Source organism: Lampetra fluviatilis, chromosome 55 (assembly GCF_964198595.1).
Source record: "Lampetra fluviatilis chromosome 55, kcLamFluv1.1, whole genome shotgun sequence".
Lineage (NCBI taxonomy): Eukaryota > Metazoa > Chordata > Hyperoartia > Petromyzontiformes > Petromyzontidae > Lampetra > Lampetra fluviatilis.
In genome coordinates, this window is record NC_136329.1 from 1,779,125 (window position 1) to 1,797,332 (window position 18,208).

At 41.2% G+C, this 18,208-nt stretch overlaps 1 protein-coding gene across 1 annotated transcript; it reads right to left on the reverse strand.

Moving 5' to 3' along the window:
• Positions 1-3,898: 3,898 nt before the first annotated feature.
• LOC144949993 (interferon-induced very large GTPase 1-like) lies at positions 3,899-12,393 on the reverse strand. The gene is made up of 3 exons (XM_078879986.1): positions 12,111-12,393; positions 9,912-9,987; positions 3,899-8,729 (listed from the first exon to the last, which is right to left on the reverse strand). The coding sequence occupies exons 1-3, from the start codon at positions 12,391-12,393 to the stop codon at positions 3,899-3,901; spliced, it is 5,190 nt and encodes a 1,729-aa protein (XP_078736112.1).
• Positions 12,394-18,208: the final 5,815 nt, after the last annotated feature.

Here is an 18,208-nt window from a genome sequence, read left to right on the forward strand (position 1 = left end):
GGTTGTCTGGGCTCGTGGACCTCTCGAGAGGAAGTTTGGATGTGGGCCTTTCGGAGTTTCTCCAATTTAGGCATTTTTAGAGGCAATAGCATTGCATCACAATAACCATTTGTATTCATATTCTTTGGTTATTTTCTAACTACGTAAAGTCAGGTAGTTAGAAATAAAATAAAACAAATCACGACGTTTCGATCGCAACACAAGCGACCTTCGTCAGGTGGAGAGTATGGATTCCTGCAGTCACGAAAGCTTCAAATCAAGATTGAACCATTGGTGTCGTTGTTTGCTTGCATTTCCCTCATGCTATACCACATTGTGCCTCGTGGAGTCAGCACCACGGCTGAAATTCCATATCTAATCAGGGCTCAAACTCCCGCAATGGTGTGAGCCATCCCAATTCCCAGTGATGTTTGTGCGTTTCAGCTGAGCAGTCTCCAGGCCCTTGATCTTCACCGGATCCTGTCCATTAGTCAGTGCGTTGTTGTACCCTTGCTGGAGTCCATAAATGACGCGATGCTCAGCCCATTCCGTGCTCCCTGCGGATGCCTCTTATAATGTTTGCAGTGTGGCCACATTGATGATGTTGGCAGGGCCTGTGTGTATGTGCTTGTGTGTATGAGGAGTAGTAACCTGCGTGCAGCAATGCTTCTCGTAAAAAAATAATTCAGTGTGGTGTGTGATGGTTTAACTTGATGTTCAGTGACAGAGTTAGCCAATTGTACAAAGAGAAGAGCAATTCCCGAAATGTAACATGTATCCTCTATGGAGCATGCGCTAGACGAATATGGATGTTTCTCATTTGTGCTGCTTCAAAACTTCCAATGCAAGAAAACGAATGTTCATTCTCGAATACTGTTTCTCTAATACAGTAGACTCTCGATTACCCGCGCTAATGGCGAAGTGGACGGCCGCGGATAATTCAACATTGTGGATAATCCAAAAATATAAAAAATTCCGTGGATTTCTATGCCAAATATTAACGATTGACGGATCGATGCGTGTGCTCAGTGATAACACTTTTCTGCTCCCGCGCAGAAGACTCTGCCCACGTAGTAGATATCAGAGCCATGCCAATCAAAATCAATCAAACTCCACCCATTGTTGTAAAGATATGGCAACTACTGTATTGTAGAGGCGATCACGGGGATTTCGGATTAATAGGAGCACATACAGTATTTGTTCAGTTTAAGATCGTGACTTGTAATAAACATTTCCAAGAATAACAATGCATCACTGTTTTTAGATTATTAATTTGGGCTTAGCGAAAACTCCACGAGTTAGTAATTTATGTCAAAATGTCAGGTGCGCTGTTAATCCTCAAATCGTATAAACTGCACGTGGATAATCGAGAGCCTATTGTACTGTTTAAAAAATATGGCCACACCCTTGTATGATCTTTTTTGTTACACTAACACATGGCGAATGGTGATTTTGTTTTAAGAAATTTCTTTGTTCACATGGTTACAAATGTATTCTGCATGTTAAATAAATAGAAATTTAAATTTGAGATTGACGTTAGATGCATGACTTTCTCAGGAACGTGTTCTTCTAAATGCAAGCCCACTGTGACACTTGGGAGATTGTTTGAAATCCTGAAAGCAGCAGGCATTCAGCAGCGGTTTGAGGAATACGTGGTACAATTCTGGCTTTATTAGGCACACACGGAATACAAGCAACACCGCTTGTTCGCAATCATAATATACAGATCAAAAATACCTGACCCTTAACACAGCATTCTGGAATGTAGCATAGTTTAACTGAAAATATGGATTCAATAAATCAAGTTTACTTCTCACGGATTTTAATAGCAATACACTCAAGAACATATACTGTCAGAAAACAATAAACGAGTATTTATTTACATCGATTCCTCTGCTCAGAGTTCAAACATAATCAAATCTAATTACTGTACAATTGTTGTGTAAGTGTTTGAGAAACAGTATTTCCTTCCTCTTTGTTTCTCTCTCTATATAAAATGGAAATTTGTGAATGTGTCTGATCGAAATATTTAGCATACTTTCCGACATGCAATAAACTTGAAATTTGGCATGTGGGTAGTTTCCAGACTGTACACAATGCAAGGAGTATAAAAATCGATTTTTGTATTTTAGGGGGGGAGGGGGCGGGGCGCAATAATGGATATATTTTGCACGGAAAGTGAACGGTGACGTCACATCTGTGATGTCACATCTGTGATGTCACCCGCATGCGGCAGCGTCACGCAGTGTGCCTGCTGACGTCACGCATACCCCCCCCCCACCCTCCGCGTAGGCCGTGTATTAATTCAAGACAAGAATCCAAGTCCCGGGCGAAGCCGGGTAGTAAAGCGAGTACAATATAAATAGCCATCCCATACCTTAGATCAGTGGTTCTTAACCTGATTATTTTTAGACGGTAATTTATCGAAACACAAATAAAGCACGGGCACACAAGTATAACAACTTTGTTTCATTAAACCCTCTATATGTTTATTAACGTCGTACATTTGTTTACGATTGAGAACCAAAGGGGTGCAAGGCTGCAGTAAAGACCAAGAACCACTGCCTACGAAAATTTGATATTCTAATTATTTAATATCGTGCCACTATTTTCGAACACTGCCAGAGGCTAATTATCTTCACCTTAAGATAAGTGATGACAGTGAAAAAGTGCTTTATAGCTCATCGGATTCCTCCAGTATTAATATATATAAATTAAATATTCTGATGCTGATCAATACCACCATCATCACCACCACCACGAATGTTAACTGGCATTCACTGATGTAGAAGCTGTCGAAGAAACATCCAGCTGTCTTTGGACTTCATCATTATCAGCATCAGAATCCATGGGCAGATAGCCCGGAGATACCCACTGCACATTTCGTAATTTGTCTCCACTTTCCTCCGTCTTGTGCAAATATTCTCAAATAGTGGCCACATATTCTTGGTTCTTTCGGTAAAGTCACGTAGAAGGGAAATAATAAAATACTATTATTAAATAATATTATTATTTTATAGAAGGGAAACAATAAAATAGTATTATTTTATTATTTCCCTTCTACATGACTTTACCGAAAGAACCAAGAATATGAATCCCTGCAGTCACGAAAACTTTAAATCTAAATTTAGTGGCCACATCTTTCTGGCACCAATCTCCTCTTGTGTTGTCAAACCATTCTCTGTTAGGTCTCCCTATCTTTCCGGTTCCTTCCATTTTTCCGAACAACACACTTTGTATTTTCCTGTTGTTATCCATCCTACATATTTGTCCAAATAATTCCAGTTTCCTTCTCATCACTGCCTGCATCGTCAGGTCTTCTTCTGTATGCAACCTTTGTCTTACTTCTACGTTGGTCACTCTCTGTAGCAATACATTTCGAGTGCAAACATCTTATCTCTGCCAGTCTTAATCGAGATTTGAAGTTGTCGTGACTGCAGGGATCTGATTTGTGGATTAACCTCGCACCTGAGATTGACATAAATTAATTACTCATGGATTTTCCCTTAAGCCCAAATCAATCATCTAAAAACAGTTCAACATTGTTATTCTTGGAAATATGTATTACAAGTAACATGCTTAAACTGAACAATTATGTGTTCCGGTTTATCCGATATTCACGTGATCACCCCTCTACAGTACAGTAGTTGCCGTATCTTGACAACAGTGAGCAGAGTTTGATTTTGATTGGCGTGTTTCTGATATTCGCTTCGTGTGCCGAGTCTTCTGCACAGGAGTAGGAAAGTGTTATCACTGAGAACAGTCATCGATTAATCATATATTCGTGGTTTTTGGCAAACATATCCATGGAAAATGTTAATATTTTTGGATTATCCGCAATTTTTAATGATCTGTAACCGTCCTCTTTGTCATGAGCGTGGATAATCAGAGTCTACGGTATTTCCAAAAACGACTGCTTTCACAATGCTAGTGAGAATGTTTTTTTTAAGTCTTTCATAATCTTCTTTTTATTTGTTTTGATCTCTTTCCAAGCATCGGGAATATCTGCCGACAAAGCCTTGTGTCTTTCAGCAAATTTCCCATTGTATTTGCAGAACACGATCTTCCAGAAAGTCGTGGCCTCCAGGCTGGTGTCCGACTGAATGAGCCACGAGGCAAAGTAATCATTGATAGTGCGGTATTCCTTGTAGGGGATACATCTCGCATTTGATCGTGCACAGCGGTATGTCCTATTGCTGGCAACAGCTGTTGTGCAAACTTCAACAGACAACTTCTGAGTTGTTATGATCCGAACTCCATTAAGGCCCAAAGGATAATGCAGCACTGAACAGTGCTCCCTATGTCCACCGCCTCCTTGGTCACAAGGCACCCCACAGAAAGGACACTGCTTCTCACAGCCAGCCAGGCTCTTGTAGAGCTCGATGTGCGGCTGCACAGTGAGACGACTCAACCACGCCCCGCACTTGGTGTCACTATCGAGACTGAATCCTCGTAACATTTCCCCTTCAGCAGAGTCCAACGAACTCTTGAGTTCTTCCGAAAATTGCTTGACACTGTTTGTGTTTTTGAACAACAAAGACCCAACTATGTCAATGAAATCCTTATTAATGATGATGTGATTGAGCAGACACTCCCCCAAGCTGTCTGAGAATTTCCAAAGTGTGGTCGGAGTGGCTATTTGTTTTGTGACAATGTCCACAGATTTCTTCACATCTTTAATCAGATTGCTCAAAATGGCGCTTGAGAGATGGTACATTTTAGATTGTGATCCATGCTTACTCTGGCAGTGCTTTATGACCTGGGCCTTTATCCATTCTTTTGTAAAACCTGCATAATTCGTGATGTATCTGTCGTAATTTTCAAAGTCGTCTTCATCCAGCAAATGCAGTAGCATTGCCAGTTGAAGGTTTTTCCGGCTCAAAAACGTAGGGCTACCGCTATCGCTCTTCACGTTCTTCGCAATATCCATCCCCAATTTGTTGTCGACAGCCTCAAGTAGAGACGGCTTCAAGCACTCGTTACAAAAGGTCTTTGCATGTTCCATATTTTCATCCCCTTGACGATAGAGTTCCTTGAAAATAACAAAATATGACTCCTCAACTTGCTTCAATTTATTTTTAGGATTATTGACTTCATTGTTAATGTCATGTTTATCTTGCCATGTTTTTATGGCGATGTGACATACAATCACAGTGGTATCTATTAGTAAGTCTTTACTGATCATAATGTTCAGATTTTCAGCCTCTTTAAATGCGGCCCTTACTTGTTGCAGAAGTTCGTCACAATAGGCGGAGCAATAATCGTAATGTTTTATTTTGTCCTCAATATACCGGGTCATCTTTGTGATTATCCAGCGAGAACGTTCCTTCGACTGGTTCACACCTGAGTCATCCTCTTGGGTTGGGTTATTTCTACGTCCAGCCGATTTGACAGGTGTTTCTGGCCCTTGTCGACATTCGTTTACAATTTTGTCGCGATATTTGTCGTCCTGTGAAGTTTCCCGCAATGCTTCACTCACAAGCAGCTGATATTCTATTTTACTGTCAATCAGCGCTTTCTGCACATCTCTGTAAACGTTGTGGCGGGTCAATTTAATTTCTGGGAGGAATTTAACCACCTCTGTCCACATGTTGTCAAACTCTTTCTTGAGCTGTTGTTCGTTTAATTGTATGTCCTCGTTCTTGCAACGCTGAAGAAGGGAATGAACTTCCAATCCAATGATCTTTTTCCTTTTTGTTTCAAGCTCATCTATGGAGTGTCGAGACTGTCTCCTGCAGACTAATTGTTTGAATATGTTCAGGGTTTCATCGTGTGATTTGCTGCATAGGTGATTGGCGCTGATGTTGAAGTCCTCTTTGTATTTCTCAACTAAATGCACATCATTGCTTTTGTTTTCAAAGTAGATTTTTAATTTGTTCTGTATAGCGACTTTTCCTTTTGAAATCTCATTCCCTAATTCAAGCTCCAACTGTTGAAGAATTTCCTGAAGCTTCTCGTGTTTCACGTTCATTATTCTATTCTCCTTCTCCTGCGTCCAAGAAAGAATTTCCTTACGATATTCCCACTCCCAGTCTGTATATTGAACACACAGTTTGTAATACGCATCGGCAACCAAGCTGTTCCTGAAACTGAATATGAAGTGCTCCTTTGTCACTGCTTCCCAGATGCTTCCGATCCAAGCGCTGAACTCTGTCAGCGTTGAAGCTCCCTGTGTTTCTGCTCTCTTTTTAAAATGGTCCATCAGGTGCTGCTTGAGTTGAAAAACCTGATCGCTGTACGCAGCACTGACTGCAGCCATTGGAGGGGTTCCATGCCAGAGGCCGGGAATGTACCAGTTGTCCCGACTCACGTCGTGCTCCATGACGTCGGTGAATTTACTGTAAGTGGACTCCTTGTGCTCCATTCTTGCAGCTGCCACCGTCATGGCATTCAGTTGATCGATGAGGTGTTCGTTCTCCATCATGTTCTTGTCGGAGGCAGCGACATCGCCCGAATTCTGATGCACAAACTGGCAACTTGGTTTCTTGCCCACTGCTTTCATTCTCAAAAAAGCGTGGACGACGATTTGCAGAACGTCCTTCATGTCTTCGGCATTTTCCGTTGCCAGGTTAATGAGCGTGACATCGCTCAAACCAACGAACACCGTGGCCAGCTCATTGTCGTGCTCGTGGTCGTCGTGAAGTGTTGCCAGCTGAGGAGCTTTCAGCCCTTCTGTGTCAATCACCAGGATGAAGTCACACGCCAGTTCTCGTCTCAGCTCATCGTCAACGCTGACGAGCTGCATGAAAGCGCCGCGTGTGCAGCGGCCACTGCTCACTGCGAACTGAAGCCCAAACATGGTGTTGAGAAGCGTGGACTTGCCTGTGCTCTGCACCCCCAGCACGGTCAGGACGAACACGCGGGGGTCTCGGCCAAGCCTAGTCCTCACTTCCTTGAGAACGTCGGTCACCCAGTCAATGGGAATACAGCCAACGTCTCCATCCATCAGCTCCAAGGGAAACCCCTCCAAGAACAACTCCGCAGCAACAGCTGGGAGTGTCAGTGCCTCGGGGCAGGCAGGTTTAGGTGGTTTTATGGTACTGGATGTTTTATGCTTGGAAATTGCTTTAGTTGCTTCATAACACTGTCCAATTTCCCTCATGAAGTGTTCCATTCCTAATGAGTTTGATGACATTAATTCTTTAATCGTATGCAGATCTGCACTTTTAGTCGTAGAATCAACAAGTAGCTGCTTGTAATTAGCGCGTAACGAGGAAAAGCTGGTCCTAGATAAACTGTTCAGTTCCAATTTCATCCATTGAAGGGCGTACATTTTCATTATGGTCGACTTGTCTAACAGTAAATCAACGCACATTTGCATAATATCAGAAAAACCTTTACCTGCCTGTTCAATGCGAATTTCTCTTTGTGCTTCAACTAATCTACATATGTATTCTTCGACAGAATCACCGACTTTCTTCAGCCGATTTTGCTCTTTTTTGCTTTCTGACCACCTGCGCCAAAGATCTCCTTGCAATGGGAGATCTCTCTTACTCTCTTTTACACCATCCTCTTTTATTTTGTCAATAATTACTTTGACTTTTCGTTTAGTTCGCTGACATTTATTTTCACATTCATCGACTGTAATTTCTAATGATTTAGCAAAGTGGGCCATATCTTCCATTGTCCTGGAATTTATACTACTTTTGATTACATCTGCGATCTTACAGCGCATTTTCCGAGTAAAATACTCTTCATTGTGCTTGCCTCGTTCAATAATGTTAGTTTTCTCTAATTTCAGCTGAGACCAGAGATCAGTGATTGCATTTGAATTCCTGATTCTACTACGCACGTCCTGATTTGTTATCAGAAACAACTGAGCTTTTGCATCGGCAAGCAGAGGCAATATTTTGTCCACGTCTGTTTCTTCATTGTCAACAACGACGAATATAGCCTGCGAGATTTCTTTTAGGAACTCAAGCTGAACTAAGTGATCTCGGGCATCGCCGCGGAGATTTAAAATGCTAAACACCGTTTGGAAAACGTCCACATTTGATTTCCCACCAGGACAGAACGTACACGTTTCAACCAGTCCATCGGAGCACTTTCGAGCGATGTCACCACATGCCATTTCTCGATGGACAAAGAAATCGTGTTTTTCATTGCTCAGAATCGAATTGAGCACTTTTGATTTCGAGACACTGCACTCTCCAATCCGAATGAATGAAATGAAAGGCATTTTGATGCTGACTAATGACTCCTCCATGCTGGATGCATTCTGCTGTAGTTTCCAGTTTTTCACAATTTGCCTCATGGCCCACAACATAAACGTGATGTTTCCTTTGCCCGAATCAGGCAGTAAGAGAGGCAAGGCAAACTGACACTGGGACATCTTCTGCATAAGCTCCTGCTGTAAGAAGCTGTCAGCGCAGAGAAACGCCGCGGTTATCATGTCCAGTGGATTTATCAAATCGGCTGTCGCAACACTGCCTGAGCTGCTTGAATTTTCATCGTCACTCGTATCTGCCTCTTCCATTCTATACTGGCCATATTCTGTGTTTCTTGCCCTGGGATTTGCTCTCATTACATTCCTGAGGAAATGTTGGGAAATTTCCTCAAGAGATTTGGGATATTCCTCACAGCCAATTAATTTCAAAACGTAATTTCTTGATATTTTATGGAGGTAAAACTTGTCCAAAGTAAGTTTCTTCATAGTAGTATGAAAGAGTATTTTTGAAGACGCAATCTTGTCAACCTTGCCTTTATTCCCACGCGTGTTCGTTACGTTCAATGGGAGATATCCATGATCACTGAAATATAACATGTAACATAAAGTTATATATTATTTATTCATATACAATGTTGCATTACATTACATTATAACAGTGAAGAGGAGTCGTAGAATGGTTTAAGCACTTCTTTGTTTCACCAACGCACAGCAATACTCGTTCCAAGACCAACCCCGAACACACGTCCCACAGCTCCTTTTAACCCCTCAATCTCTGCTCCCAATACACATCTGCGTCTAGCACGCGTGGTCCGGGTGACGTCACTGCCCTTTGACCACTGACCCCCGCCCCGAGCATTCCCGCGCGTGTGATTGGTGCGTGTTGTCGTGAGAGCGGATATGTCGTGTTTGCGTGGTGCGTGTGTGTGAGGGTGGCTCGCAGATCCCTTACAACAGTGACAAGGCTAAATGGGTATATTTTGGGAATATAGGCCAATTGAGACAGATTGTTATCCTTCCAATTCTAAGCAGCTCTCATCCTCCAAATGAAGGCTCAGGATCAGTCCCATAATACTTTTGTGTTCGTGATGTAGTGAATTAATATGGACCCATCTCTTTTGCTCAACCAGCTGGATTGTGGCCTTCAAATGGCACAGAAAAATGTTTTGATACTCCTACTGATGCTCTTGCTGTTGTGGAGTGACTCATGCAGCCAGCTATGGCTACAGGGTTTGGTGGTACATGTTAATTATGTCGTTTATTGTGAAATTTCGGTCACAGTTCCTATAATCACTGTTACGTTGGTGTACGGTGCTTTTTTTCTGGAAGACTTTACCGTTTTTACCTGGATTTTTCTGTTTGCGCATAGTCACTTTAAGATGTTTGCTTGTTCATGTTTTGTTTTTTGTTTGTTACGGTTGCACCCGATTCAAGAGCCGAATGGCTCACAGGGCTATACCAAATAAATGAAACAAACTAACCAGGCTCATGTGGAAGTGTAAGGGTCGCGCGCCAGGGCACACTGAAGTTAAGTGGGGACACGAGGCCATACCAAATATGATTTAATTAATTAATTGCTTTGAAAAAAGAAATCACTCGGCAACGTCAGGGACTGCTGTGAAGGTTGGATTTTGTATAAGGTAGTAAATACATATGGACTTTGGATTGCATTTATTCAACAAAATCACATGCGCAATCATCGTCGTCTTCATCAAAATATAAAACATCATCATCATCACGGTTGTTTAAGTGCAAGATTAATTACCTGGGAAGTCCTTTTGCCATTTTTTCTGCATCACTAATATTGCTGAGTATGTTTTGTTGAAACGTGTTCCCATTACCTGTGCACATAGTACACGTTTTTATAAATAATGCGCATTATATGTATATTGTTCTTGCATTCAAGTTTGCAGAAAAGCAACGATTAAATGGCTTATCATACACATTGAGAGCATTTAAAGCAGTACATGTCAGATCCATGCAATAAAAAAATAGTAATCGAATTTTAGATTTGAAGTTTTCGTGACTGCAAGGATTCATACTCTTTAGTTTTTTCGGTAAAAAAAGTCACGTAGGTAAAAAATGTAAATAAATTGAATCACGACGTTTCGGGTGCAACACAAGCGTCCTTCTTCAGGTGGGGACAACGTAGCGAAAGCACACCGCTCAAGCGAAAGCACACCGCTTAAGCGCTAAGTTGTCCCCACCTGAATAAGGACGCTTGTGTTGCGCCCGAAACGTCGTGATTTAATTTATAAAAATGTTTTACCTACGTGACTTTACCGAAAAAAATTCTAGTTGGCCATTCAAAACGAACCGTGATATTAAAGTACAGTGTCATAACCTATTAGTTAGTGGAAATGTTCTTATTTAAAGGGTTTCTGCCATCGCTCACCCCCCGCCATTTTATCTGAATGGCGGTGGATTTTTCGCACAGAGTGGCTGGATTTTCAAGAGAATTCACGAGCTGCTAATCCACCTCTGGAGATCAGTGAAAAGACATTTCCACTCCCTAAGAGCTTGAGCATCAAACTAAGCCGGACTGATTCCTACCGCGAAGGTGCTCCCCGTTTCACCTCGTCATGGATGATTGACTGCATTTCACCCATAGGCGGAGGTTGACTTCTTATATTTGGGGGGGGGAGGTGGTGACAGGGGTTCGTTTTATCTCTCACATTAGGAATCGCGGGTGCATATAATTATTTATTAAATCAAATCTTAATTGTAAATTACTGAAACTAAATTAATAAAGGTTTCCAGTTTGGGAAGGGGCGTCTGACCCCCCCCCATGCCGCCCATGATTTCACCACCCCACCCCCTACCTTCGCTTCACACCGAATAGCAGAATTGATCAAGGAGGGTGTAGAACGAAAGCTAAGTTAAGGCAGTCATGTAATTGTCAGCAGGCTTAGTGCGGCCTGGAAGCGTATTATCAAATAAATACAATTACAATTCCTTATAAAGGAAACAATTACCAATGAATAACAATTGAATGATTACCAATCTATATAATTACAATACCCTCCCCCTCCTTGCCTCGAATCACTGCACCAGATTGAATTGAATTAAATGATGACGTCACCCTGATGCTGCTCTATTTAAGACCGGAAGCAACAGGAGAGCTTCACCATTCTTGCCCGATGAAGCTGATTGTAATTATCAGCGAAACGTCGTACTCAAATTTTAAAATGCTGTTGATTCTCTCTTCAGCACACCGGGGGGCTAGAGCAGTCAATTAATTTGTCCTTTGAAAACGTGACACATTTTTTACTGTTTCGCCGTGTCGGGTGGTGGAGGGTTACGACACATTTATAAATAACGCGATTTGACCCAAAAACCTTGATTATGAATTGTCATGCACATTGATGCCACGAATGTGATGGTAGAATCAGAATAAATGTGCGATTTGTGACGTGGTCCTATTGAGAGATAGAGGAGTGCAGAGTGCTTGAGGTGACGCATTCCTCAATGGCACCTTCGGGCATGAATTCCCAACACTTACAAAAATACGGCACACTAGATTACGCACGAATCAAGTTAACGCATGCTCTATCAACGTCGGCCACTAGAAGCCACCACTTTGAACTACATTGTCCACGAATGACATGTCTCCACCACTGCAATTATCTAAGCTGGACTAATTGGGTATGAGTTGGGTAGAGAAAAACAACGCAAACTAATTTTAGCATGCATTGTCACTTTTATCACTGCCAGGGGTGACTGAAGAAGTATAACAGAAGTGACTGAGGTGCCTATGAATGTGTGGCCGACCCACCGACAGGATCTAATCTTAATCTATAGAATGCCTTAAATCAAGGTGCGTCATATATTTTAAAAAAGATACAGGACAAGCAAAAACATATTTAGATGGCATGGCTGTACAAAGGACAGTTCTGCCCTCAGGAGATTGTTCCTCACCTCTGACTTTCACGATTGAAATTTGAGAATCTCAACGGTTACTTACCGAGTCTGTCAATCCATTCACGAAGCTCCCGAGGGTAGCTGCTCTCCACATTTTTGAGCGACTGCAGGAGATTCTTGCAATCCTCCTCATTGTCAATGAAGTGGTCGACCAGGAAGCGAGACTGCCTCCTAGAGTCAGTAATTTCCGCGGCAAGTTTGTAAACGCTTCTTTCAATGAAGGCGTTCGAGTCCAGATCGTCCAGCAGGTAGGAAGGGTCTTGACTGATCCATGCGATCAGTTTCACTTTGTTTGCCCGGATTACTTCCTGCCAATTCGTGGGCATCCTAAGCAGCGTCTGTTCAATCACAGAGAGAATAGGCTACTTCATTTCTAATTGAATAAAATATTCGCAAATTACCAAATTTCTGTTCAAAATGAACCATTTTGTATTGTCATCGCGGCAAGCATCTTAGTAGCCCTAGCTGGGTCATATAATGAGGCATCCATTGATGACTAAAATATCTATTACACGTATAATACACGCATTCTCTCACACAAAATGCGTTAATTTATTTTAAAATTATTTTTATTGATCCAACCACGGGGAGGGGGGGGGTACAGGTGAGTGAGAGCGGTGCACAGCGGGAGAGGCGTTGTGTGGCACGTGGTGCGTCGGCCCCATAGCGAAAATAGTGGAGAGCAAGTTCGGGAAAACGAGATAAATACTCTTCTTGGTTCTTTCGGTAAAGTCATCACGTAGAAGGGAAATAAGAAAATAATAAAAATTTAACATAATAAAATAATTCTCACGACGTTTTATTTTTATGATTTTATTATTTCCCTTCTACGTGACTTTACCGAAAGAACCAAGAAGATGAATCCCTGCAGTCACGAAAGCTTTAAATCGAGAGATAAATACTGTAGCTTGTGACCAGTTCTGGTGCTTGCACGTACTGTACACTCAATTAACGTCCACTCTCCCCGACTAATCATTGACTCACACAAATTTTCCCGATCGAATTCACTTTCTATTATTATACAAATAGCAACATTAATGCTATTCTGCCACATGCGAGTATATTTATGAGTACTTATAAAGAAGAATGCATAGAATGTGAATCAGTGCCCTAGATAATGCTAATATCGATTTTTCCCCCCTGATGTCATTTAAGAAGCGGCAATATGTAATATGGTTTATTTTGAATATAACCTGACTTACTGGATCCTGTCCTGAAGATGCTTGATGCAGTATCAGAGGAAACGTTGTATCTAATTGATAGATTCCATTGTGAGAATTGTTTTTTTTACTTATCAATGAACATGAAGCAAGAACAATTGGCGCATGAACAAATGAATGTGTTTGACTATGTCGGGAGGTGGAGGGTCTTGTATAAAATGAATAGTTGATATTGTCTAATTTGAATGTCATAGTTCCTTGTAGACACACACGTGTATTCATTGCGTTGCGAGAGTTGAAAAACCAGAAGGGGCAAAACCCTTGAGTAATTTGAATGAGAAGTTGTAAAACAGGCTTGATGGCTTGGGATGATAACAAGTGGTAGGAACCTGTGAATTTCTCCCTTGACCAAACAAAGGCATCACCAGAAAGGCCATGAATGAGCACCCTGACGTTTTAACTGTGCGCATGACAGCAACCGACCACACTCAGCAGCTGAGCTGTTTTAATGAATAAGAAGTCTTGGCGTTTGGAGAGTCAAAAATGTTAAAAATGACCAGTTTCATTTATTAAGTATCGCCCTGTGAGCCATGCGGTTTTTGACTCGGGTGCAACCGCCACAAATAAAAACATGAGCAAGAAACATCTTAAAGTGACTACGCGCAACAGAAAAATCCAGGAAAAAGCAGCAACGTCTTCCAGAAAAAAGCACCGTATTTCAACGTTGTGTGCAAAAATCCCAGTGGGATGCAAGTCAAACAATAACAAACATTAGACAATTTAGATTAAAGCTATCAGGCTAACTCTGTACTTCAACAAACAAACATGGCTAAACCATACGTTTTCGAAATCACCAAAATAAAGCTATAAAAACAATGTAACAGTGATCATAGGAACTGTGATTCAAATGTAACAATAAACGATATACATAACAAGTACGAACAAACTTGGCAGCCATAGCTGGCTGCCTGAGTCACTCCATAACAGCAGGAGTATCAGTAGGAGTCATATTCTTGGGTTTTTTCGGTAAAGTCACGTAGGTAAAAAATTAAAACTAAAATTAATAAAAGTAAAATAAAAATCACGACGTTTCGGATTTTTATTTTACTTTTATTAATTTTAGTTTTAATTTTTTACCTACGTGACTTTACCGAAAAAACCCAAGAATATGAATCCTTGCAGTCACGAAAGCTTCAAATCTAGAATCAGTAGGAGTATCAAACATTTTCAATGCACCTTAAAAGATCAGCACACTATAATCAAAACTCAAGATCATACTTTGCAGCGGTCATCCGGAGCGATGCATTTTATTTCAGGCCACTGCATAGCAGTTCACCCCTAGCTGCCACTGCATAGCAGTGGCAGCTAGGGGTGAACATGTCCTCAAAAGCAGTTTTGAGTGAAGGTAGTGATCCAAGTTGCAGTTTATTGGCGATAAACATCATGGTACTTACGTAGTAATTTGATGATATGCTGTACTGTTACATGACAATACAGCCTAGGGTCAAAAGGTGTTCATATTATTCTTTGGTTCTTTCGGTAAAGTCACGTATACAGATACATTAATAAATTAAATTAAATACTAGCATACGACGTTTCGATTGCAACACAAGCAATAATCATCAGGTATAAATTAAATAGAACCACAAATCTAGTATGCTTAGAAATGTAATGTAATACAACAGAGAGTTGGATAACATATCAGTCAACACCTTATCTGGTTGATTACGTTCTTCCTGAGAATGCTAAATTTGAGAGAGAGATTAAACACAGAACCAGAAACATAGACAGACATATAAGCAGACAGATATCACAGAGATACATAGAGAGAGAGCAAACATAGGCACAAAGAGAAACTACGCCTCTGTGTCGAGGCCTTTACCGAAAGAACCAAAGAATAATTCCTGCAGTCACGAAAGCTACAAAGTAAGGTGTTTTGATTAACAATAATCGTCTATGTGTGTCTATGTTGTGTGTCTCTGTTTTTTCTCTCTATGCTTGTGTATCTGTCTTTGTGTGGAAAAAAGAACCGATAATACACTGTAACATCATTGGAACCTCATTTGCCAGAATAAAAAAATATGATAATTGGTTTTTTACCCTTCTATCTGGCAACAAAACTGGACCAAATGACGCCAAAAGGCGCCTTTTGGCGTCATCTGGTCCAACACCACGTGAGACTAGGCTCTAAGGAAAGCTGTCTCGGGTGTGGACCAATCAACTTCAAGGACAGTGCATATCATTATCAGAGTTGTGTCTTTTGTTTGCATTATGACTGCAGGTATTGTGGTATATGTAAATATGACTCCTTGTAAAAAAGATGTCAGTTTTGTTGCCAGATAGAAGGGTAAAAAAACAATTATCACACTGTAACATGATAACAAATGTAAATGTTAATAGCTTCAAAAAGTCAAAGAGTCTCCACTATCGTTGTCTACGCGTGCCTGGAATCTTCTCCAGGTGGTCTCGAGAGCCCGGGATACACATTCATTGTGGTTATTGTTGCAAATTCTCAGAAGTGTTGACATTCTTCTGAAGCACACTGTACTTGGTCCAGGTTGTGGACCAAGAAGTATCGCAGCTGACATGCATCACAATTAATAACAAACGGATTGTTAATTGTCGCGTTACGATGAGACGTAATCGTGTGTTTATTTAATCACATGATCGTGGGATCTGATCATTGATGCTTTTCTAATCATTTAGTACACATTTATGGGAACGTACATTTGCACGTGTACTGAAGTTCAACTCTGATAAGTACTGTTCGATGTCAATTTAAGTTGATATTAAAGTTGCTTATATCAAGCAGGGTATGTGTGTTTCTGTCCTAACTCATGCATCATATTTCTCAATTGCGAGAACTGTATCTGAATTCTGAGACCTGAGATAACTATCTTTAATTGATAAAGCGAGAAACAGTAAATGTTAAATCGAGAATTTATATTATCCCGATTGATAATACATACCCCTAGACAACGTGAAAACCAATAACTTGTGATGAAGCGATAATTAATCTATTAATTGTTAAATCGAATTCCCTAATGATCTTGAATTCATGAAGTCGGAACAACTATTCTTTAAGCATAATTGTCATTGATCATAGGCATAGTTATTAATCATTGATTTTAATCGCAATAATACATTGCATTTCAAGGCCGTAGCCATGGAGTCAACATTGGGAGGGACCAAATCTTCGAGGGTGTCTGGGGGTCCCAACCCAGAAAAATATCTAAATTTGAAAACTAATTTCCTGCCTAAAATATTTTTAAAAGTCACTAACACATGGGATGGACTTTTAATAATTTACAATAATGTCAAATTTTCTTGCTGTGGTTTTTCACACCTGATGATGATTGCTTGTGTTGCAATCGAAACGTCGTGAGAATTGTATTGTTTTATTTTATTATTTTATTATTTCCCTTCTACGTGACTTTACCAAAAGAAACAATAATATGTCTAATAGTGTATTGTATTTACATTGCTCTGTTTTACTTTTTTACCATTTCTTGTTTCATTGTATGTAATGGCAGAGATTAGGGATTAATAAAGTACAACCATAACCACAATCATATAAACAGAAATCTATTTTATAGCAATAAATTGGGGGGGACATTGAGCATATTTGAATATTGAGGGGTGTGTCCCCCCCCCAATATATATTAGAATTACGGCCTTGTTGCATTTAATTACATTTGTAGTGAGTTCAACCGAGTCACAGACGTACTCTTGGAGGCAGCACATTTATATAACACCAACACACGGGGTAATTGCCCCTTAACAGAATAACAACCTGTGACCACCAGGCTAACTACACTAGTTACAACGTAGCTGCTACTACGGACCGAACCACAGCTCGGGTCCAGGTCCACGTGTTGGAGACTCGGTAGAATGTAGACGAAGGTTTGTTCAGGATTAACAACAACGCCGGCCCCTCTGGGGGACCCGGCTTATATCCTCTGCGGCGTGGCTGGCTCCGCCCTTGGCCACGACCACCTTCCAGAATCCTCGAGCAGGATCTGGATCCCGACTACGTGACCACCCCTAGCCCCCACTTGGGGCCCCTTTGGTCACGTGTCCTTTCAGGTCAACCAGAGTGCCATGGTCTTTCGTAACCTCATTCCTACGGCCGGCACTCCCACACCCTATCCTGTAGGGGCCGGCACTGCACGCCAAGCGTGGCGCCATCCAGCGCATTCGATCAGCGCTCACCCAGCCCCTCTAGGGCCGGCATCACACGGTGACATCACGACACATTTAACATTATACACATGCATCACATTTAATAATAATATTCCATAATAGTACTATTTATTTAACACAATATATACAATAGTGTGAATGCTCCAATAAGCAAGAAAGATACGTTGCTGTACAAGTGGCAACATGTTATGGCAACAGAACCTCCGATGGCGGCAATAAATGATAGAATGCAATATAAGCGTACATGCATCAGTGTGAAGACCCAAAATCAACAGACCACTTAGGGGCCATCCATAAATGACGTCACGCGATTTTGGACGATTTTTGACCCCCACCCCTTCGTCACACGGCGTCATAAAAAGTCAGACCCCCCGTCGAATATGACGTCACAAAGCTCTGCCCCCCCCCAAAATAAAACATGCTTCAAATCGCTTTAAACTATTGTCATTGTAGTGCGTATTTAAAGTGTGCTGCTGCACTCTGATGTTGTAGGAGAACACATTATAAAAAAAGTCTATTTAATTAAGTAGAACGTGTTTTCTATATTTATTTAAAGTTGCGCATTTTGATGTGACGTCACATTTCTTAAACCCCCCCCCCCCTCGTCACACATCGTGACAAATGTCTGACCCCCTCCCCCCCTAGGTGCGTGACGTCATTTATGGACGGCCCCTTACCCGATGTGGTACGCGCGCAAACCGATAGTCAAAAAAGTGTGTCAAGGCCTCTGATTGGTGCAGGGAAGCCTCAGAGAGGACTGCTTCGGGTGAGAGAATTG